This window comes from Ranitomeya imitator, chromosome 4 (assembly GCF_032444005.1).
Source record: "Ranitomeya imitator isolate aRanImi1 chromosome 4, aRanImi1.pri, whole genome shotgun sequence".
Taxonomy (NCBI): Eukaryota; Metazoa; Chordata; class Amphibia; order Anura; family Dendrobatidae; genus Ranitomeya; species Ranitomeya imitator.
This window is the reverse complement of record NC_091285.1, coordinates 515,305,123-515,330,399: the sequence shown is the minus strand read 5'-3', so window position 1 is coordinate 515,330,399 and position 25,277 is coordinate 515,305,123. Positions and strand designations below refer to the sequence as shown.

Below are 25,277 nucleotides of genomic sequence, written 5' to 3'. Positions count from 1 at the left end.
TGTTCATTGTTTCCTTGTCCAGCTTGCTATCATGATTTTGCCTTGCTAGCTGGAAGCTCTGGGATGCAGAGTGGCACCTCCGCACCGTGAGTCGGTGCGGAGGTCTTTTTGCTCACTCTGCGTGGTCTTTTGTATTTTTTTGTGCTGACCGCAAAGATACCTTTCCTATCCTCAGTCTGTTTAGTAAGTCTGGCCTCCCTTTGCTGAAACCTGTTTCATTTCTGTGTTTGTGACTTTCATCTTAACTCACAGTCAATATATGTGGGGGGCTGCCTTTTCCTTTGGGAAATTTCTCTGAGGCAAGGTAGGCTTTATTTTCTATCTCTAGGGTTAGTTAGCTCTTAGGCTGTGAAGAGGCGTCTAGGTAGAGTTAGGTACGCTCCACGGCTATTTCTAGTTGTGTGATAGGATTAGGGGTTGCGGTCAGCAGAGTTCCCACTTCCCAGAGCTTGTCCTGTGTGAGTTTAACCATCAGGTCGTTCCGGGTGCTCCTAACCACCAGGTCCATAACAGGCCTCTGTCTGTCATGGAAATCCAAGTCGCTGATTGGTCGCGGCAAAACAGCCACGACCAATCAGCGACCGTCACAGTCCGGTGGAAAAATGGCCGCTCCTTACTCCCCGCAGTCAGTGCCCGCTCCATACTCCCCTCCAGTCAGCGCTCACACAGGGTTAATGGCAGCGTTAATGGACCGCGTTATGCCGCGGTGTAACGCACTCCACTAAAGCTGCTATTAACCCTGTGTGACCAACTTTTTACTATTGATGATGCACATGCAGCATCAATAGTAAAACGATCTAATGTTACAAATAATAATAATAAAATAAACGTTATTCTCACCCTCCGACGTGCGCGGTGTCCTCGGGAGTGCAAGCGGCAGGTTCCGGTGGCAAGGATGCTATGCGAGAAGGACCTTCCATGACGTCACGGTCATGTGACAGCGACGTCATCACAGGTCCTGCACTCATACCAACCCTGGGACCGGAAGCTGATGCATGCACCGCACACAAGCGCCAGAACTACAACGGGCTCTTCGGAGGGTGAGCATATGTTTATTTTTTATTTTAAGTCTTTTTTAACCTGTTACATACGTGGCTGGCCAATATACTACGTGACTGGGCAGTATACTACGTGGCTCTGTGCTGTATACTACATCGCTGTGCAATATACCACGTGTCTGTGCTGTATACTACGTGGCTCTGTGCTGTATACTATGTCGCTATGCAACATACTACGTGGCTGGGCAATATACTACGTGACTAGGCAATATACTACATGGCTGGGCAATATACTATGTGGCTGGGCAATATACTACGTGGCTTGGCAATATACTACGTGACTGGGCAATATACTACGTGACTGGGCAATATACTACGTCACTGGGCAATATACTACGTGGCTGGGCAATATACTACGTGGCTGGGAAATATTCTATGTGACTGGGCAATATACTACGTGGCTGAGCAATATAGTATGTGGGCTGTGCAATATACTATGTGACTGGGCAACATACTACATCACTGGGCAATATACTACGTGGCTGGCCAATATACTACATGACTGGCCAATATACTACGTGACTGGGCAATATACTACGTGACTGGCCAATATACTACGTGATTGGGCAATATACTACGTGACTGGGCAATATACTACGTGACTGGGCAATATACTATGTGACTGGGCAATATACTACGCCAATGGGCAATATACTACGCAGCTGGGCAATATAGTACGTGGCTGGGCAATATACTATGTGGCTGTGCAATACAGTACATGGTTGGGCAATATACTACGTGGACATGCATATTCTAGAATACTCAATGCGTTAGAATCGGGCCACCATCTAGTTTCATAATAAAAATCTTTTGGATTAATATTCTGTTGCAGGCACCAGCCCACATTTCATAATAAAAATCATTTGTGCTAATACTGTGGTGCAGGCACTAGTCCACATTTCATAATCATTTCATATTTCAGCATCTAAATCCTTTGCGCTGGGTCTAGGGTTGTGAAACAGGTGGTTAAAAGAGCAGAAGTGTACACCCAACATGAGTGGGAAAAAGCAAGGTTGTGGTGGAAGGGGGAATAGGCTTGGTGTTCAAGGTGTTCGTGGGGTAGATGGTAATGTTACTGAAGCTCTACTGAACAAACACCGGCTCCTTGTATCCAAGCCGCACAGTGGTATTCCTTGTAGATGAGGGCCAGAAAGAGCATGTAAGGCAGTGTGTTACAACTCTCGAATTGCCCAACTGACCCAGAGTCCAAAAAGTATAATTGCACAGCATGGATGCATGGGCCAGGGCCTGGAAAATGGCTTTGACCAAAATTTCTAGATTAAACATTGAGCCGAGTTTGAGCAATGGTTATCTCTAGTGTTGAGCGATACCGTCCGATATTTGAAAGTTTCGGTATCGGATGGTATCGGCCGATATCCGAAAAATATCGGATATCGCCGATACCGATATCCGATACCAATACAAGTCAATGGGACACATATATCGGAAGGTATCCTCTATGGTTCCCAGGGTCTGAAGGAGAGGAAACTCTCCTTCAGGCCCTGAGATCCATATTCATGTGTAAAATAAAGAATAAAAAAAAAAAATATTGATATACTTACCCTCGGACGCGCCCTGGTTGTCACCGCTACAACCGCCATGGTTCCCTTTCTAAGAATGAGCGCGTTAAGGACCTTCGATGACGTCGCAGCTTGTGATTGGTCGCTGAGCGGTCATGTGACACATAAATCTTAATCCCGATACCGATTCCCGATATCACAAAAATATCGGAACTCGGTATAGGAATTCCGATACCGCAAATATCGGCCGATACCCGATACTTGCGGTATAGGAATGCTCAACACTAGTTATCTCCACTGAACCTGGAGGCAGGGAAGGGCGTGTGCGATGACAGTGCTTAGCTGATGGCAGCCTAAAGCCGGGCCAACCTCACACACGTGTCTTGCATGGCTTACATCCTCAACCTGGTGGTACAGCAATTTATCCACCACTATACTGACATGGATGTGCTACTGCACGGACAATGTGTGCTCACTTCTGCCATTCGCAACCCGGAGTTGTGTTCGCCGAACTGAACTGAACCTTGAAAGTATCGCTCATCTCTAGACCTTAGCTCCATGATCTTTGTAGGAATTAACCGTTAAGGTTTGTCCTTGTGGACCATTAATTTTGGCCATTTACTTGAGGTGTTTGACCATGATAGAAGCTATATATATATACAGTGGGTACAGAAAGTATTCAGACCCCTTTAATTTTTTCCCTGTTTGTTTCATTGCAGCCATTTGGTAAATACAAAAAAGTTCAGTTTTTTCTCATTAATGTACACTCTGCACCCCATTTTGACTAAAAACAAACAGAAATGTAGAAATTATTGCAAATTTATTAAAAAAGATGCCCTGACCTAAATCCAATTGAGCATCTCTGGAGAGACCTGAAAATGGCTGTCCACCAGCATTCACCATCCAACCTGACGGAACTGGAGAGGATCTGCAAGTTAGAATGGCAGAGGATCCCCAAATCCAGATGTGAAAAACTTGTTGCATCATTCCCAAGAAGACTCATGGCTGCACCAGATCAAAAGGGTGCTTCTGCTCAGTACTGAGCAAAGGGCAATCACTTATGACCATGTGAAATTTCAGTTTTTGTTTTTTAATAAATTTGCAAACATTTCTACATTTCTGTTTTTTTTCAGTCAAGATGGGGTGCAGAGTGTACATTAATGAGAAAAAAAATAACTTTTTTGAATTTACCAAATGGTTGCAATGAATCAAAGAGTGAAAAATTTAAAGGGGTCTGAATACTTTCTGTACCCACTGTATACCGTACATTGTTTCTAGGTCGGAAGATATTGATAATATACACAAAAAATCTGTAGTTGGTGCTCCAAGATGTTTGGAACAATCTCCCTGCAGAATTTCTTCAAAACCTGCTTTTGCAATTGTACTTTGAAGAAGTGATTATGCTTAGATGCTGTTTTGAAGGCAAAGGGTGGCCTCACCAAATATGGATGGGATTTTCATTTCTCTTTTGCTCATTCACTTTTCAATTTGTTAAGTGATAAAATTAAACAATTAGCACTTCTATTTTTGATAGCATTCTTACTTTGCAGCAATTTTTGCAGACTTCTGTACATCACCAAGAAAATTGCCTAATGTATCCCTCCTACAGAAAGGTCTGTATACAATATACAACTTTATAGGCATAAAATTGCATAGACTCCCATGCGAGAAAAAATGTACAAATCCCTTTTTTGCCTTTTTATAGAAAATTATAGGCCCTGATTCATCAAAACCAGAATTTTTTTATGGCAGTCTTCATTAGGGAGTGGGGTGGAGTGCGAGGAGCCTTATTCATTAGGAGGCACACAGGAGTTAAGTGGTGTTCACAGTCCGGCTATGTATTGGAGCAATATTTCTGGAGGAAGGAACACTCCTGCTCATAATGAATTTGATGAGTGGTCACATCACACCCCTGTCTTATGCCAGTTTTGCCCACTTAGTTGGAGTTGGCCAAAAATTCCATGAAAATTACAAAAGTAGCAATTTTTTTGCAGCCTCAAATTCTTTGATGAATTGGGGCAATACTCCATAAACCAAGGATTCCAAAACTTTTAGGAGCAATGTACAGACTATGTTTTTCTAATTTACTAAAATATAGTGTATATACCTCCATATAGGCATATGCAGTCTTTTGGCGTCTGTGAGGTGAAAGGAATCTCTATGGATATGCTAAGTAGATGTAAGGAGTATTTCTGAGCATATAACCTAAACATAGAGCTTAATGTAATGTTAAAAGGTCTAAAATGGGCTGGAAACATTTTTGATGTCTCAATATGGCTACAAGGCACCATATGTGTAACCGTACTTTCTATCCTGTAGATATGTGTGTAGTGATGTATTTATGCTGGCTGTGAGACTGCATGGATTACTGATGCTTGTTGATTTATATGATTACTGATCAATGACTGAAAGTCTTGCCTTCCGACTTTACCTCCAGGACATGCCATAATTCCACCAGATCCAGACATGTCAATGCAACTGTTAAAAGTATTGTTTTGAGCATGAACATATGTGAAGAAATAACTGATCAGAAAGCTTGGAAACACTACATGACTAGCACTCTTCCTGGAGCTTTAAGACATTGGCTTGTAACACCTGCTATAAGCCATGTGTGACCCACTGATTACAAAATCTGACTCACACAAGAGACATTTTTTCATGCTTGCAACTAGGATTTGTGAAAGTGTGGTCCTCCCATGCTCGTAAGAATATTAGGTCTACCACAGAAAAGCTAAAATTGCTCCACTAGCCCCAAGGGCAGGATTGAATTAGCTACATTGTTCCAACCAGCTGCAGAACACCCTTGGTTACACAGATATTAAGCAAAGAAGCTAATTTGGAGTATAGAAGTTAATTTGAAATGCCGCACCCATATTCTTCTTTTGAGAGAAGAGAGCTAATTCTGTGATCTTCCAAACTTATTAGATACTTAGATTTAATAACCTATATTTACTTTTGTTCCAAATCAGAAAATGTTGTCCACAAACCCGGAAAGAATTGTGCCTGAATCTGTATATGGTGGAATAATCATAAACAGATGACAGATTTATTCATAGACACAGGATTCGGTCCAAAGACACAAAGACACAGGATTGGGTCCACATACACATCTATTCATCTTCAAGTTTTATTCGCGAATTAATTTTAGTATAGCCTACATTTTGGTTTGTAGTCATAAGACATTAAAAAAACACACAGGACCCAATTGAGCCTTTGTGAGCCTAGCTATAAGGCCGGGGTCACACTTGCATGTGTAATGCGAGAAACTCGCGCATCAATACCTGGCACTGCCAGCGGCACTCTGAACTGGAGTGTGCGGCTGCATATAATTCTATGCAGCTGCACACTCCGGACCCAAGTGCCAGTGGCAGTGATGGGTTTTGATGCGTGAGTTTCTCGCATTACACATGCAAGTGTGACCCCAGCCTAAGTGTTAATCCAGTCAGTGACTGGAGTACATTTCTAGTGTAAGCTATGACACTACCTCTTGAAGAATTTGTCTGGTGGGCTTTGTCACTCACCGTCCCTCCCAAGCTTCACTTACTTTGGTGAATCTAGAAGGAACGGGTGTAAAAATACGAAAAGTCACAGAATATTTGCATCCTCTCAACTGGCGCAAACATTTTCCGATTTTCAAAATGTATTAAGCCAAAAATCTGGTGAAAATACGTTGATGAATTGGGGCTACGAAGAGTAATATTTATCAAGGTTCACTTACCTGTCAGAGAATTTCAAAGCTTCTCCATTCTTGCTCCAAGCTAATTTACTTTGAGTTTCTCCATCGAAGTCACATTGAATAGTAACCAGTTGGGTCTTGTTAGTGATAAAACCATTACTCCCAATGATCAGGTGCAGTGTCTTGTTAGGAGACAATATATATCCATTCTTCTGTTTACGGAGGATTAGTAGCCTTCTTTTGCTTTCCTTTTCTAAGGCTTTATTACTGAAACGCATCACACTATCTGGCTCTTTTGCAGCTAGCTTATGGTTTGATATACTGTCTTCATTGGGTACTTTCCACTTTTCCAAAGGTGACTGAGGCTTAGACAACTCATTCACTACATGGGATATAATCTGACTTGCAAAATCATCACTTATTTCACCAGCCTCAATGAGTTCACTCATGTTTCTAACCAAAGCTTCAAACTGGACAATATCCATGCTGTAAGCCCCTTGTACAGCAGCTGCCTCCTGTCTCCTTTCTCTAAATTGTTGAGAACTATATATTTCTGCAGAGTTAGTCACCAGAGTTTCAAGATTTCTTAAGACCATGACATCTTGGGCCTGGTTGCCTTCTCGATACAGGTTATTGTTTTTATTCCATGACTTCCACATCTTGCTCATTTTGTGCCACTTTTCCCCCAAATTGTTTGCTTCATTTCGATCCTTTTCAAAGCTTGGTGCCTCAAGGAGTCTATTATCAGTGCCAATTAGCTTAAGAACAAATATTTCATAAGCAGATTGTGCAACGCATTTGTAGACACCAATATCTTGAACTTCCAGGTTATGAATCTTTAAAGATCCTGATTTTGTTATTCCAACTTTTTTGGAATATCTTAAAGGTTGTCCATCCTTTTCCCATTTAATGAGTGACTTTTGGAAGCGGCGTACAGGGCACTTTATCACTACAGACGTCTTGGGAAGTAAATATGCCCTGCTCCCAATAGTAAAATTAATACGCTTTTCATGTCTTGTCTGAATATAGACTCGATGAATGGCAAGAATTTCTGGAGATCCTGAGATGTCTTCTTGCTTAGACAAATGTGTGTTTTCTTTAAAACATGGAAAATTAAAATGAAACTTGATTTTCTAGTAATTAATAGACAGTGCATTCTCTATCATTACATTATCACAATCATGAAATGCAAATAATGAAAAACATGGCTGAATGTATTTTACTTGTCAGTGTAAGACTTTGACACAGAATCATTAAGGCCAACATTTTGTATGCTAGTTTTAAGGTACCGTTACACTAAGCGACGCTGCAGCGATATAGACAACGAGCCGATCGCTGCAGCGTCGCTGTTTAGGTCGCTAGGAGACGTCAAACACGGCAACACCAGAACGATGCAGGAGCGATCCAGTGACGTAACGGCGACTCACTTATCGTTCTCGCCGGTTGTTAGCTCCATGTTAAAACATTGCTGGCATCGTTGCTTTTGCTGTCAAACATGACGAATCACGCCGACCTGACGACCAAATAAAGTTCGGGACTTCTATCTCCGACCAGCGATGTCACAGCAGGATCCAGATCGCTGCTGCGTGTCAAACACAACGAGATCGCTATCCAGGACGCTGCAACGTCACGGATCGTTGTCGTTCTCGTTGTAAAGTTGCTCAGTGTGAAGGTACCTTTAATGAAGGGCATGCAAAAATAAGATGTGTCAAATTCATTAACAGGCCATACAATGAATTTGGTGTATTTTATTAGTGGAGAGCACCTTGTCAGACACATTACTAGAGTTGAGGACTGGAGCAACATTTCTGGTGTAATGTAGTTTGCTACTTCCAATGAATTTGTTGGGTAGGCATAGACTCACCTTGCTCAAAATTGTGCAACTTTTCAAAGTGTTTTACTCCAGTTTTCTGGAGAAAACACTTTGCTCTCAAAACATATAAATCCTTCTGTTTAAAGTAATAGAAGGGAAGTTAAAAGTCCTCAGCAATATATATCCAAGTGGTATAATGGTTACTCTGAGAAAATATACTAATAGATAAATGACCAAACCTGAATGATCCTGAACTATCCTGTTTTATCCAGACATTTCCACCCATCTGTAGTTTTTTCCGGATTTTGTACAAGCTAGTAGACCATATAAACACCTTGGACTATACTTTAGTTCACTTTTGGCATTGGCATGTTTTAGAACAACATGTTCTTCCAGCTTTACTTATCATTGCTGAATTGTATGATCAAAATGAGGAACTTTTACGTCTGGGAAAAATGTGCCAGTATGAAATGCATATACAAGTTTTTACAGTGTAGTCCAAAGTCATGTTGAAAAGAAATACGGTGTTACTTAAAGAGCTGCACTTTCATAATCTTAATTCAGCAAGGCCTACTAAGTGTGTTAATTTCCCTTCCATGTAAATTGAGTCAACACTGCCAATGTTTTTGAAAATCACTCTCCACCATTTATTGCAGATTTCAAAGCTAAAGCCGTGCTATTCAGCTTTCTGCAATTAATTACATTAACTAAGATACGTATGGTGCTTTTTTGAAACCTCATGCCAAGAACATTCCTGGAACTCCGTTGGGTTTTCATATGTGCTACAATCTCAGCCGGTTGGCATTTTAATCTGAAATAAAGCCCATGCAAAGAAAGTCTCTCATTATGCAGGAGCCGTTCAAGCAGTTTTTTCTAACTATAAATTTATATGAAGGCACAATAATCAGTCCACCGCCAAGCCCAGGATTTAAGAATAGTTAATTTGTCAACTTTTCACATCAAAAGCAAAAACTTGTGACACTTTCATTTGCACATTCTTTTCATACTCAAATCATTAAATCCACATTGCATTGCACCTGTAGCTTGTTTTAGTGTTTTCAAAGACCCCCAGGCCACCATGTGCCATATTTATAGCTCTATGCAGTGCTAAGCCATTAGACACCTCATAAAATATTCAACTGTATCTGCCATATGGTGTCTGCTTAAAGTTGATTAATAGATACTGCACCATACACTGAAGAATATATGCAAAGGGAAATATGGATTTGGTCTTACTCAGTCAATGGCTCGAGCAGACTGCCGTATTTTCGGTCCAAATGTAATCCAACAAGATATCGGCTCGGACTGGGTGTGTCATGATTTGCATCCCTAAAACAAATCCCACATGGCCATGCAAGTCAATGGGTCCATCAAAAAAATCAGATGACATCCAAGTGGAGTCCAATTTTCATGGACTGATAGAATGGAGGATAGAATCCGAGCACACTGATCAAACTCTGATCAGAGTTTGATCAGAGTGTCATTAGCATAATAAGACCGATTTTCTCAGATGAGAAAAAAAAATTGGTTGTGTGATCCTAGTCTAGTCATCCTAGTCATTTTTTTAATCGCATATTTCTACCACTGTAACCTGGTAAACAATCCAGTTTCTTGAGATCTCATAATACTGCTGTACTGTTGTCCCAGTTTATGCATTCAGTGCTAAAGTGCCTGTATCGACGGGTCTTCTCTTAGGTAGTCTGAGCTTCATGTTTTCTTTCGTTGCAAGCAGAAATTATTCCAGGATAAGGGACACATACAAGTAAATCATTGAAAAACTAGGTATTTATTATGATAAATGACAGGCTGAATTGAACTTTCTTGGATATTAAAATGGAAAAAGCGTAGATTAAATAACAAATAAACAGCTCTAGAAAAGATTACATGATTTATGGTGATTTGAAATGGGAGGTTTTTTCCACCTTCTGTGAAGAGGTTTGGAATAAATTGTTTTGGGAGGCAGGGAGTTAGTAGAGGTTTAAATATATTATTATGCATTTATTGCATAGATTTTGGTAATTTTGCAAATAAAAATAAAAAAAAGGAAGGTTTCCATAAAATTTGATTTCAGAAAATTCTATGATAATTGACAAATGCTTATAATACCAACCCTAAGTAATAGGGTACCAATGCATGCACAGTGGCACGTAAAAGTTTGGACACCCCTGGTCATACATTCTTCCTTGTAAAATTCTTCCAGTTCTGTGAGATTCCTGGATTGTCTTGCATACACTGCTATTTTGAGGTCTAGCCATAGATTTTCAATGATGTTCAGATTAGGGGACTTTGAGGGCCATTGTAAAACCTTCAGCTTGCTCCTTTGGAGGTAGCCTATTGTAGATTTTGATGTGTGTTTAGGATCATTATCCATTTGTAGAAGCCATCCTCTTTTCAACTTCATCTATTTTTACAGATGGTGTTATGTTTGCATCAGGAATTTTTTGAACTTTCATTTAATCCATTCTTCCCTCTACCCATGAAATTTTCCCCACACCATTATCTGCAACACAACCCCAAACCATGATTGATCCACCCTGATGCTGAATGGTTGGCGAGATGCTCTTTTCATGAAATTCTGTGCCCTTTGTTCTCCTTTGCTCATTATGGCCAAAGAGTTCTATCTTAAATTGGTCCACAAGACTTGTTTCCAAAATGCATCAGGCTTGATTAAATGTTCTTTTGCATACTTCTGACACTGAATTTTATGGTGAAGACACAGGAGAGGCTTTCTTCTGATGACAATTCCAGTAAGGCCATTTCTGTGTAGGTGTCTCTGAACAATAGAACAATGTACCACAACTCCAGAGCCTGCTAAATCTTTCTAAAGGTCTTTTGCAGTCAAGTGGTGTTCTGATTTGCTGCTCTAGCAATCCTAAGAGCAACTCTCACTGAAATTTTGCTTGGTATTCCAGACCTTATCTTGACCTCATCTGTACCTGTTAACTGCCATTTCTTAATTACATTTTGAACTAAGGAGAGGGTAACCTGGAAACACTTTGATATCTTCTTATAGCTTTACCCTGCTTTGTGGGCCACCCCCATTTTTGCTTTCAGAGTGCTAGGCACTAGGCAGCTGCCTAGAAGAACTCATTGATGCTGTTTTTTGGCTCAAGGTTAGAGCAGGCTGGGTTTTTTTTAAAGATGGGAACTTTGCATCACCGTGCTTTTAGTAACGATGATAGTGAATAAGCAGTAACCTTAACTGACTAATTAAGGTCAAAGTTATCTGAGCACACAAATCTCCAAGGGTTTACAAACCTTTTCACCAGCCTATCTTCCTTTTCGTAATTTTTAAAATGTAAAAAAATTACTGTATATATTTTTTTTCCCAAAAATAGAAAGGATGTGTGTCATTTTTAACTTTAGTCCTTTTAGAAGAGATCATTTCATTTTCTACTTGCTTAACTATTCACAATAACACTAATTTTGACCAGAGGTGCCCAAACTTTTACATGCCTATGTAGTTGTGGTGTAAGACATGCCTGTGAAGGTTTTTCTTCAAGTTTCTTCTATTTTGACACATAAAATTTGCAGTGTACGGCAACTATATATGAAACACAATGAAACCTTGATCCACAGAGGTATATGGGCGATTAGTTTGAGGGTTTTTTGCTATGTTCCCTCAAGGGCGGTCTTTATCTGTATACACTAAGCAAAGCAAACTGCTTTACATGTTCAGTGTTTTCTTAAATAACCTAAGATATGTTGTTAGTCATTGGCCTGAGTGGTGTGCTAGCAAAAGGTGTACTTTCTTTTCCTACTGAAGGAAATATCTTTATCTATGAATCATAAAATAATACATAATCAGTTTGCTAGTGTGTTATTATAACTCACACTGTTAACGAAGATCATAAATGTATATTAAAGAAGCACTCCCATCAAAATTTGTATTATCTTAATATATTGCAAGCATCATATTATATAGCACTGTGTACTTACAATTGCTCATTTTTGCATTTCTACGTGATTAATAATTGACTAGCGGAATTCTTATAAGCTCTGTGGAGAAAGAGGAGGTCAGTTTTCTTTCCATAAGTCATTAGTCACTGCAAACGTCTACAGCAGGGTGGAACAGAAGGGCAGTTAGGTCAGAAACTGAAGAGGGGAATGATTTATGCAGGGACAAGACACTTCCTGCTTCTGCATAGATCAGAGAAAGGAGAATTATCTGGGTAGAAAGGAAAAAATAGCAATTGTAAGTACACAGCGCTATACAACATGTTAATTCTAATATATTAAGAATATAAAAACGTTGATGGGAGTGCTTCTTTAAATGGGTAGTCCAGGCAAAATGAAAATTTTCACAGATGGCTTGGAGCAATAAAAATTAACAAACTAAGTGATCTTCATCAACCCACACCTACCTATATCCAACGCAGGACACTACGAGTTCTGTGCTTACCTAAGAAGAGATGTCAACATTCCACCAGCAGCAGGTCAGGTGACTTAAGTAGCGCCTCATCGATGTTTTATGATGATGTGCTGCTGAAAGTCACCTGATGGTTGAAGACAATCACAGGCTGCAGAGGTCTAGCAGCTAGTGGATAGGAGACAACACCACTTCCCACCTTGGTGCAGACCACAGAGCATTCTGTGCTTGATCCACATGAGTTTGACTGAGTTTGATATATTTTAACATACAGTATAATGCCCCCCTGGGCATAGTTTTAATTTGTCTTGACAATCCCTTTAAATGTTGAGATATATATATATATATATAGTAAGATTGCGCTTACCACGTGTCTTGGGGGACACTCGCTTGCCAGCAATATTTGGGCACACGGGCACTTGGTAAGCGCAATCTTACATATGGTGCTAGACTGCGGGCAGTGGTCCGAGAAAGCACGTACGGAGTTAATTGCTGTGACTCGGTGGGTCCACGAAGGTGACAAGTGTCTTGCTGTGGATCGGTGGGTCAACGAAGGTGACAAGCGTCTTGCTGTGGATCGGCGGGTCCACGAAGGTGACAAGCGTCTTGCTGTGGTTCGGCGGGTCCACAAAGTCTGCGGTGCAGCAAGAGGTTCCGCAGCAGCCGGAGCTGCAGTGGCAGCAGTAGTGGCTTGTGATCGGCAGCCAGAGGTGCCGACAGTTTGGAACTGCAGAAGGAGTTGTGGCAGTGCCAGCAGGAGCTGGTGAAGTGACATAAAGGAAAAAAAAATTGTGCTCCAGCTCGTACAGACTCTTAAAGGGCCAGTGCAAGCCCAGAGACATTTTTTTTTCTGTACTGTGCGATCTGGTGCCTGAGAGTACCATGGGGAGTCCAGGGGGTGTACCCCAGGGAAGGGGTGGTGTCCCTAAAAGGAGTGGTGTCCATAAAAGTGGGCAGTGACCCTAAACAGGGATGGTTGCCCAAAAGGGAGCGGAGCCCCAAAAGGGGGCGGTAACCCAAACAGGGATAGTTTTCCAAAAGGGGGCAGAGTGTCCTGAAGGGGTGTCGCAGACTAACTGTTGCCCGGGTCAAATAAGTTATGTGTCCAGTCTGCTATGTGAGCTATCCACCCAGCGAGAGATTACAGGGGGGGTGCCCTGCGGATGCATGAGATGGAAATGTGCGGACTGGTTGATTCTAGGAGCCCAGTTACTCTAGTGAGGGTTGCACCCGAGGGTTTTGAAATGCCCGATAGGAGAGTCAGTGTAACCTGCATCCATGGGCCCACTAAGGACTATCCAGTGGCCAGAGTGGTCCTCGAGACGGCCAGGGACAGTGCAATACATGATGTCACCATAGTCTCAAACTTACCCTGTCTGGTGATAGTTGGCCGGGACTCTGGGCTGTTCACAGACCTGTGGGAGAGGGGAGCTTCTCTACAGCCGGAGAATGGAGGGCACTCGGCTGGTGGGATTGCATACTTAAAAGTGTTAGCACCTCCGAAAACTGATGGGTCAGACATATTGGTGATCAGAGGTAAAGATGCATCTGCCCAACTTACTGACCTGAAGCGTGCCACAATATGACTGATAGTGGTCTGGTAGATAAGGATGGGGTTGTTAAACAGAGTGGAGCTGACACCCAGATAGAGAGTGACTGTCGGGGACCTCATACTGTGGGGTGTGACACATACTCCGGAGGTGACTGTGACTCTGAGGAAGTAAGGGAGTACAGTAAAGAAGAGCCCCACAAGAAGGGCAAGTCCTCTCATCGCCGGAGACGTAAAAGGTGCAAAGAAGTGGTACCAGTTGCACCTTGTGAAGAAGTTAATGAAGAAAAAACATTATCTTGTGTTTTTGTTCAGGATGTGGATTCTATTCCAGACTGTACCAGGAAGATGGATGCATACATGTCGCCCGTAGCAACATGCTAGGTTGGAGGCGGATGACCGACCAGATGAGAGCGCTGGTGGAGTGAGAATCCACGGAGGTCATGAGGAACTGACCTGTTGTAAACCCACGTCTGCGGTGACAGAGAGGGATAAAGTAGTGGAGAGTGGTGAAGGCTCCGTAGTACCTGATGCGGAAGAGCTGGGGTACTTAGATACCCAAGAGAAAGCTAAACCAACCTGTTGATGAAGAAATAGGTAAAATTCTAAAGCGGCAGAGTGTGGGTGAGCAAGCTGGCCCATCTGAAAATATATTTAAAGAAATTATGGTGCGACACGTGCTAGCCAAAAGAGAACAGGATAATGAAATAGAGCTGATTAAAGAGACAGTGAAAGAACATGTCGAACGAGAAAGGGTCCTGAGTAAGTGGCTGAGCACAGGGTGGTTGAGATGGAGAAGGAAGTCTCTGAGCTCAGAGGTCACCTGTTCACGTGGCAACGTGTGTATAAGGCCCTAAGGGAAGATATGGAAGTGCTCAGAGAAGCATTAAGAGGCCCTCTACCAGAGAAAGAGGTGGAGGTCGCAGATGTATCGTGCCTGTACCAGAGTGGTAAAGAGGCGGAGCTGCCAATGCCTATTTTGGCGAGGGCTCGTATAGAAGAGTTGGCGCTAAAAGCAGAACAAGATAGTCAGCCGGTTGTGACAGGTGTCTTGATGGAAAGGTCCATGGCAAAGCAGGAGCCATCCGTTCCTGAAGAGAGTGAGACTCCGCTCTTCAAGTGCGTGATAGATGTACCCGAAGAGGCGCAAGATGCATGTACCAGTGAGGGTGTGCATGAGGCCTTTAAAAAGGCAGTAAACACTTGTTGTGTGCACTGGGCACTAAAGACAAAATAGTTGGTGATACTGTCGACTAAGGAAGTCACAGTTAAGCGGGTGGCTGTCCTGAGGGATATGCACCTACAATGCCTCAGTTGCTTCACACTTTTTTCTTAAGTATATAATTCCACATGTGTTAATTCATAGTTTTCGATGCCTTCAGTGCGAATGTACAATTTTCATAGTCATGAAAATACAGAAAAATCTTTAAATGAGAGGGTGTGTCCAAACTTTTTGTCTGTACTATATATATATATATATATACAGTGGGGCAAAAAAGTATTTAGTCAGTCAGCAATAGTGCAAGTTCCACCACTTAAAAAGATGAGAGGCGTCTGTAATTTACATCATAGGTAGACCTCAACTATGGGAGACAAACTGAGAAAAAAAAATCCAGAAAATCACATTGTCTGTTTTTTTAACATTTTATTTGCATATTATGGCGGAAAATAAGTATTTGGTCAGAAACAAACAATCAAGATTTCTGGCTCTCACAGACCTGTAACTTCTTCTTTAAGAGTCTCCTCTTTCCTCCACTCATTACCTGTAGTAATGGCACCTGTTTAAACTTGTTATCAGTATAAAAAGACACCTGTGCACACCCTCAAACAGTCTGACTCCAAACTCCACTATGGTGAAGACCAAAGAGCTGTCAAAGGACACCAGAAACAAAATTGTAGCCCTGCACCAGGCTGGGAAGACTGAATCTGCAATAGCCAACCAACTTGGAGTGAAGAAATCAACAGTGGGAGCAATAATTAGAAAATGGAAGACATACAAGACCACTGATAATCTCCCTCGATCTGGGGCTCCACGCAAAATCCCACCCCGTGGGGTCAGAATGATCACAAGAATGGTGTGCCATCCCAGAACCACGCGGGGGGACCTAGTGAATGAACTGCAGAGAGCTGGGACTGATGTAACAAGGCCTACCATAAGTAACACACTACGCCACCATGGACTCAGATCCTGCAGTGCCAGACGTGTCCCACTGCTTAAGCCAGTACATGTCCGGGCCCGTCTGAAGTTTGCTAGAGAGCATTTGGATGATCCAGAGGAGTTTTGGGAGAATGTCCTATGGTCTGATGAAACCAAACTGGAACTGTTTGGTAGAAGCACAACTTGTCGTGTTTGGAGGAAAAAGAATACTGAGTTGCATCCATCAAACACCATACCTACTGTAAAGCATGGTGGTGGAAACATCATGCTTTGGGGCTGTTTCTCTGCAAAGGGGCCAGGACGACTGATCCGGGTACATGAAAGAATGAATGGGGCCATGTATCGTGAGACTTTGAGTGCAAACCTCCTTCCATCAGCAAGGGCATTGAAGATGAAACGTGGCTGGGTCTTTCAACATGACAATGATCCAAAGCACACCGCCAGGGCAACGAAGGAGTGGCTTCGTAAGAAGCATTTCAAGGTCCTGGAGTGGCCTAGCCAGTCTCCAGATCTCAACCCTATAGAAAACCTTTGGAGGGAGTTGAAAGTCCGTGTTGCCAAGCGAAAAGCCAAAAACATCACTGCTCTAGAGGAGATCTGCATGGAGGAATGGGCCAACATACCAACAACAATGTGTGGCAACCTTGTGAAGACTTACAGAAAACGTTTGACCTCTGTCATTGCCAACAAAGGATATATTACAAAGTATTGAGATGAAATTTTGTTTCTGACCAAATACTTATTTTCCACCATAATATGCAAATAAAATGTTAAAAAAACAGACAATGTGATTTTCTGGATTTTTTTTTCTCAGTTTGTCTCCCATAGTTGAGGTCTACCTATGATGTAAATTACAGACGCCTCTCATCTTTTTAAGTGGTGGAACTTGCACTATTGCTGACTGACTAAATACTTTTTTGCCCCACTGTATATACTGCTCAGAAAAATAAAGGGAACACTAAAATACCACATCCTAGATATCACTGAATGAAATATTTCAGTTGCAATTCTTTATTCATTACATAGTGGGAACAATAAAACATAAAAATGATCAATGTAAATCAAAATGAATATCCATGGAGGTCTGGATTTGGAATGATACTCAAAATCAAAGTGGAAAATCAAATTACGGGCTGATCCAACTTCAGTGGAAATGCCTCAAGACAAAGAAATGATGTTCAGTTGTGTGTGTGTTGCCTCCATGTGCCTGTATGAACTCTCTACAACACCTGGGCATGCTCCTGATGAGGCGGCGGATGGTCTCCTGAGGGATCTCCTCCCAAACCTGGACTAAGGCATCCGCCAACTCCTGGACAGTCTGTGGTGCATTGGTGGATGGTGCGAGACATGATGTCCCAGATGTGTTCAATCGGATTCAGGTCTGGGGAATGGGCGGGCCAATGCATAGCTTCAATGCCTTCATCTTGCAGAAACTGCTGACACACTCCAGCCACATGAGGTCTGGCATTGTCCTGCATTAGGAGGAACCCAGGGCCAACCGCACCAGCATATGGTCTCACAAGATGTCTGAGGATCTCATCTCGGTACCTAATGACAGTTAGGCTACCTCTGGCGAGCACATGGAGGGCTGTGCAGCCCTCCAAAGAAATGCCACTCCACTCCATTACTGACCCACTGCCAAACCGGTCATGCTGAAGGATGTTGCAGCCAGATCGCTCTCCATGGCGTCTCCAGACTCTGTCACGTCTGTCACATGTGCTCAGTGTGAACCTGCTTTCATCTGTGAAGAGCACAGGGCGCCAGTGGCGAATTTGCCAATCCTGGTGTTCTGTGGCAAATGCCAATTGTCCTGCACGGTGTTGGCTGTGGACTTCGGGCACTCAGACCATCCTCATGGAGTCGGTTTCTAACCATTTGTGCAGACACATGCACATTTGTGGCCTGCTGGAGGTCATTTTGCAGGGCTCTGGCAGTGCTCCTCCTGTTCCTCCTTGCACAAAGGCTGAGGTAGCGGTCCTGCTGCTGGGTTTTTGCCCTCCTACAGCCCCCTCTATATCTCCTGGTGTACTGGCCTGTCTCCTGGTAGCGCCTCCAGCCTTTGGACACTACGCTAACAGACACAGCAAATCTTCTTGCCACAGCTCGCATTGATGTGCCATCCTGGATGAGCTACACTACCTGTGCAACTTGTGTGGGTTGTAGAGTCCGTCTCATGCTACCACGAGTGTGAAAGCACAACCAACATTCAAAAGTGACCAAAACATCAGCCAGAAAGCATTGGTACTGTGATGTGGTCTGTGGTCCCCACCTGCAGAACCACTCCTTTATTGAGTGTGTCTTGATAATTGCCAATAATTTCCATCTGTTGTCTATTCCATTTTGCACAACAGCATGTGAAAATGATTGTTAAACAGTGTTGCTTCCTAAGTGGACAGTTTGATTTCACAGAAGTTTGATTTACCTGGAGTTATATTCCGTTGCCTAAGTGTTCCCTTTATTTTTTTGAGCAGTATATATATATATATCTGTTAGGGTTGGCGGAACGCACCAAATATATTGTTTATTAAAAGGAATTGGTGCGTTCGCAACCCGGGATCCACCGTGCAGGAAAGAACCTGCTGCTAAATAATGGCAGCTCTATATGGCGGTATATACTAACTCTGTTAGCTTCACAGAGTAACCGCGAGAGGTGAGCTCTGTGCCCTGTTAGACTTTCACAGAGGCACAGGCCAACTACCCAGATGTGAGCAGTGAGTGGTCATGCATGCATACTCAATCTCCTCGCCGGAGGAGCCAGCATTCTAGGGGCTTATTTCAGCCGGGTCCCTGAACACACTTATACACAATCTCCTCGCCGGTGGTGCCAGCATTCTAGGGGCTTATTTCAGCCGGGTCCCTGAACACATACAAACACATGACCACATTGGCGCAAAGCATATAGCAAAAGACGATACTAGCGCATGGCCGTGCGGTCATGCGCAGTTTATATAGTTGCAGCACAGGAAGCTGCTACTGAAGTTTTGCCCTTTCAGGACCTTCCTGGAGGACCAATGGGATGCGCTACAGTACCTGAACATGTGACCGAACATGTGACCCTCGACCTCCAATGGGAGACCTTGCCCTGGGCATGCTCAGTGTGTGTAAATAAGGACTTAGTCCCAGAGAGGCCTGTTCGCCGCAGATCAGTGCAGGGTACCATAGGAAAGCCAGAAAAGGCAGTAGTGACCCTATGCACCAAATCAGCCTCAGCGAGACGCTGGGAGCGACGTCTCTGCTGAGCAGACCCCACTGCGGCCGATGCCGAATGGGAGACCGCAGCAGACACGGATCGAGATTCCCCCTGTGCAGCAGAGGAAACTCGACTCCTAACATTACCCCCCCCTCCTAGGGCCCCCCCCCTCCTTGAGCCTCACTACGCTCAAAAGCTGCAATAAGCAGCGGAGCCCGAATGTGCTCCACAGGCTCCCAGGTTCTATCCTCTGGGCCGTGACCCTTCCAGTCCACCAGATAAAATTTCTTGCCACGTACCACCTTGCACCCCACAATAGCATTCACCTCAAACTCATCCGTGGATGAACCCGATGTCCCAGCAGATGACTTAGAAAACCGGGACAAATGAACGGGCTTTAAGAGGGAAACGTGAAAAGTATCGGTGATACCAAGGCGTGGAGGAATAGCCAAGCGGTAGACCACAGGGTTGACCTGTTCCAAAAACTTAAACGGGCCAATGTAGCGAGGAGCAAACTTAGTGAACTCAACTCGCAGCCTGATGTTACGGGCGGAGAGCCACACTAAGTCGCCAGGAGCAAAGACCGGAGCGGGGCGCTGGTGTGTATCAGCCGAAACCCTCATTCTCTCCTTGGAGGCCCGGATGGCATCCTGTGTGCGGTCCCAGATGTCACGTGCCTCCACCGACCAGTCTGCCACCCTAGAATTGGTGGATGACACGGGCATGGGCACAGGGACACGCGGATGCTGGCCGAAATTAAGGAGAAAAGGAGTTTGACCAGTGGAATCGGCTACGGCGTTGTTCAAGGCAAATTCCGCCCAAGGTAGCAAAGATGCCCAGTCATCCTGCCTAGCAGAGACGAAATGCCGCAAATATGTCACCAGAGTCTGGTTGGTTCTCTCCACCAACCCATTCGTCTCGGGATGATATGCAGAGGAGAGGTTTAACTCTATGCTGAGTAAACGGCAGAGCTCTCTCCAAAACCGAGACGCGAACTGGGGACCCCGATCGCTGACAATCTTATCAGGCATACCATGCAATCGGAAAATGTGCTTAATGAACAACACCGCCAAGGCCCGTGCTGAGGGTAACCGAGGAAGCGGCACCAAATGCACCATCTTAGAGAAATGGTCAGTGACAACCCAAATAATGGAGCAGCCACGTGACTTGGGTAGACCCACCACAAAGTCCATCCCGACCATCTTCCAGGGCCTGTCTGCCACCGGTAGAGGGTAAAGCAACCCAGCAGGCCGTTGCCGAGGAGACTGATTCTGGGTGCAAGAAACGCAGGCCTGAATATAGTCCCTGACATTTCGGGCCATATGCGGCCACCAGTATGTTCTCGCCAAAAGCTCAGATGTCCTCCTGGTCCCAAAATGTCCACCCACTGTGGAGGAGTGAGCCCAAGAGAGAACCTCCGGTCGCAAGTTAGCTGGTACGAAAGTTTTGCCCGGGGGCACAGACTCTAGCGAAACCGGAGCTACAGTTCTCAGGCTCTCAGATGGGACAATAAGCCGAGGCTCCTCCTCCTCCGATGACACTACGGAGCGGGAGAGAGCGTCAGCACGAACGTTCTTCTCCCCGGAGAGGAAATGGAGAGTAAAATGGAACCGGGAGAAGAACAGGGACCATCTAGCCTGGCGAGAATTCAGCCGCTGGGCCGTTTGTAGATATACCAAGTTCTTGTGGTCAGTGAATACTTGGAAGGGAAAGCGAGCTCCCTCCAAGAGATGTCTCCACTCTGAAAAAGCCAACTTCATGAAGTGTGACTTGATCGAGAGAAAGGCTTTGGAGACCTCCTCTGACCACAACTTGGGATTTGCTCCCTTCTTGGTGAGGGCAACCAAGGGAGCTACCAAAGTTGAGAAGTGTGGAATGAACTGGCGATAGTAATTAATGAACCCCATAAAGCGCTGCACCGCTTTAAGAGAATGGGGTTCCTGCCAGTCCATTACAGCCTGAAGCTTGGCAGGATCCATAGCCAAACCCTGGGCAGAGATGATATAACCAAGGAAAGGCAAGGACTCCTGCTCAAACACACACTTCTCCAACTTGGCGTAGAGGGAGTTTGCCCGTAAGAGGTCGAAGACTTTGCGAACATCTCTCCGATGGGAGTCAATATCTGGAGAGAAGATGAGAATATCATCCAGATAGACTACGACCGAGGTGGTGAGCATATCCCGGAAGATGTCGTTCACAAAGTCTTGGAAAACGGCTGGGGCATTATAGAGCCCGAAGGGCATCACCAGATATTCATAGTGCCCATCCCTGGTGTTAAAAGCCGTCTTCCATTCATCCCCCTCACGGATGCGAATCAGGTTGTAAGCACCCCGCAGATCTAACTTCGTAAATACCCTCGCTCCCCATAGCCTATCAAACAGCTCAGATATCAGGGGTAACGGGTACTTGTTCTTAACGGTGATGGCGTTAAGACCCCTGTAGTCTATGCATGGACGTAAGTCTCCAGTCTTCTTCTGAATGAAGAAGAACCCAGCCCCTGCCGGTGACACTGACTTCCTAATGAATCCTCTTGCCAGATTCTCTTGGATGTACTGAGACATTGCCTCCGTCTCCGGGAGAGATAACGGATAGACTCGACCCCGGGGAGGCTCAGCACCAGGCAAGAGGTCAATAGGACAGTCATAGGGGCGGTGAGGTGGAAGGGTCTCCGCAGCTCTTTTGGAGAACACGTCTGCATAGGGCCAATAGTGCTTGGGGAGAGAGGAAAGATCTGCGGGTACCTGTGTAGTAGCAACCTGAACGCACTCCCTCTGACATCTACCCTCGCAGGATTTACTCCATCCCAAAATTCTCCCAGAGGACCACTCAATATGAGGAGAATGGTAGCGAAGCCATGGTATCCCCAACAGGACCTCATCAATTCCCTCAGGAATGACTAATAGGGAGATTATCTCCTGATGTGATGGAGACACAGAAAGCGTGAAAGGAATGGTTTGGTGGGTAATCTGTGAGGGTAGTGTTGACCCATTTACCACTCGAACGGTTACAGGCTTGGCGAGCATCACCAAGGGTATTGCGTGACGCTGGACAAAAGAGGAAGACATAAAATTACCCTCTGCCCCAGAATCCACGCATAGCTCGACCATAAGAGTGGATGGGCCTATGGTAATTGTCCCCTTGAAGGACAACTTTGAGGCAAACGTCGCCGTGTCTAGTGTACCTCCTCCAACTGCCACTAGACGCTGACGTGTCCCCGACCACTGAGGACCCTTGGAGGCAAGATGTCCTGACTGCCGGCAAACATGACGGACCCTATGTGCACGGGCGGACTGAGACTTGGATCCCGCTCGTGTCACCTCTAAGGCCTCATGTGACTCGGACGCCTGGACTGGAGATTCCAAAGGTTTGGCGAAGGTAGGAGCCAGCCGAAACCTCTGCCTACACTGGGCTCGCTCCAACCTTCGCTCGTGAAAACGAAGGTCTTTGCGAGTAGATATGGCTATGAGCTCCTCCAGTGTGGCGGGAATCTCCCTAGTGGCCAAAGCGTCCTTCACATGGTCAGCCAGCCCCCTCCAAAATACGGGAATGAGGGTTTTATCTGGCCATTCCAACTCAGACGCTAAAGTCCGGAAGTGAACAGCAAAATGGCTGACCATGGTTGAACCCTGAGTCAAAGCCAGCAGTTGGAGCGCTGTATCATGGGTGACTTGAGGTCCTAAAAAGACCTGTTTCAGAGAGTCCAGAAACCGAGGAACACTCCGCACCACATGATCGTTGCGCTCCCACAGCGGCGTAGCCCACTCCAACGCTCTGTCCGACAAGAGGGAGATTATGAATCCCACCTTTGCCCGCTCAGTAGGGAAACGTGCAGCCAGGAGCTCGAGGTGTATACCACATTGGCTCACGACACCCCTACAGGACTTACTGTCCCCAGAGTATCTCTCAGGCAAAGGAAGATGAGATAGGGTCGGAACAGAGGTGGCAGTGGGTAAAGCTGCTGCAGCCACGCTAGCAGCCTGAACAGCTATTGCGGTAACATCCACCGCCGAGGTTGCACGCTCAAGAGACCCCAACCGGCCCTCCAGCAGCTGGATGTACCCCTGCAATCGCTGTTCATCCGCCATTACTTAGCCAGATCCTGGCGCTAGTATACTGTTAGGGTTGGCGGAACGCACCAAATATATTGTTTATTAAAAGGAATTGGTGCGTTCGCAACCCGGGATCCACCGTGCAGGAAAGAACCTGCTGCTAAATAATGGCAGCTCTATATGGCGGTATATACTAACTCTGTTAGCTTCACAGAGTAACCGCGAGAGGTGAGCTCTGTGCCCTGTTAGACTTTCACAGAGGCACAGGCCAACTACCCAGATGTGAGCAGTGAGTGGTCATGCATGCATACTCAATCTCCTCGCCGGAGGAGCCAGCATTCTAGGGGCTTATTTCAGCCGGGTCCCTGAACACACTTATACACAATCTCCTCGCCGGTGGTGCCAGCATTCTAGGGGTTTATTTCAGCCGGGTCCCTGAACACATACAAACACATGACCACATTGGCGCAAAGCATATAGCAAAAGACGATACTAGCGCATGGCCGTGCGGTCATGCGCAGTTTATATAGTTGCAGCACAGGAAGCTGCTACTGAAGTTTTGCCCTTTCAGGACCTTCCTGGAGGACCAATGGGATGCGCTGCAGTACCTGAACATGTGACCGAACATGTGACCCTCGACCTCCAATGGGAGACCTTGCCCTGGGCATGCTCAGTGTGTGTAAATAAGGACTTAGTCCCAGAGAGGCCTGTTCGCCGCAGATCAGTGCAGGGTACCATAGGAAAGCCAGAAAAAGCAGTAGTGACCCTATGCACCGAATCAGCCTCAGCGAGACGCTGGGAGTGACGTCTCCGCTGAGCAGACCCCACTGCAGCCGATGCCGAATGGGAGACCGCAGCAGACACGGATCGAGATTCCCCCTGTGCAGCAGAGGAAACTCGACTCCTAACATATATATATATACTGTATATATATATATATATATATATTACAATTTAAAAACATAACCGAGGTGAAAAAGGGAGTTACAGGCATGGCTGCACCTCATGGAAACACACAAGAATGCAAGACCAGGAGTTTCCACAAGGGGCACTGTTATACCACAGTAGAAACAAGTCATTGTCACCTATAAATAGGTCATTTTGTGCTTCATTACGGCTGGCTGGCAGACTGAAATGCCAGCTAACAGAGACTGCATCACATTTAAAAACCAAGTGGAATTCTAGGAATGTTCTTGGCACAGACCTAAAAATGAAAAATGGCAGTGTTACAGTTGTCATAATTAATTAATTCTTGAATAGTCGGGTGGCAACATTAAAAAGGAATATTTTTTAATCCAAGGAATATGAAACCATTAAGATATAATTTAACTATTGGTAATTAAATAGTTGTATTTATTAATTTCCAAAACCAAATATTTAAGGGTAGTCCTTGTAAAAGCCTAGGCAAATGGAGCAACAGAGTCACCTGGTTTCCATGTAGGCTCTGTTGGTTACATGTAAGATCTTCTCCAAAAGTGGCAAATGCATGAAATAGAATATATGAAATCTGACAAAAGAAAATTATGTTTATGTGCCATGCAATTCTATAGAAGCTCTAATAAAGTGTCACAAAAATAGAGCTGTAAGGCTACGTTCACATTTGCATTGTTGTGTGCTGCGTCGGCGACGCAACGCACAACGCATGCAAAAACGCATGAAAAACGCAGCAAAACGCAGCGTTTTGTGATGCATGTGTTCATTTTTATAGCGCAAAAAAAATGCAACAAGCAGCGTCCTCTGAGCACTGACGTTTGCGCCCAAAAAACGCATGCGTCACAAAACGCAACACAACGCATGTCCATGCGCCCCCATGTTAAATATAGGGGCGCATGACGCATGCGTCGCCGCGGCTGTGCCTGACGCAACGCAAATGTGAACGTAGCCTAATATGGTCA

The 25,277-nt window shown here is 44.7% G+C and overlaps 1 protein-coding gene across 1 annotated transcript in view; it reads right to left on the bottom strand.

Annotated features, from left to right (window-relative positions):
* ADAMTSL3 (ADAMTS like 3) overlaps positions 1-25,277 on the bottom strand; it is an 810,189-nt gene that overhangs the window by 136,440 nt on the left and 648,472 nt on the right. Inside the window, exon 21 of the mRNA XM_069766101.1 lies at positions 6,297-7,350. Coding sequence (XP_069622202.1) covers positions 6,297-7,350 — 1,054 coding nt within the window. The remainder of the gene's footprint in view (positions 1-6,296; positions 7,351-25,277) is intronic.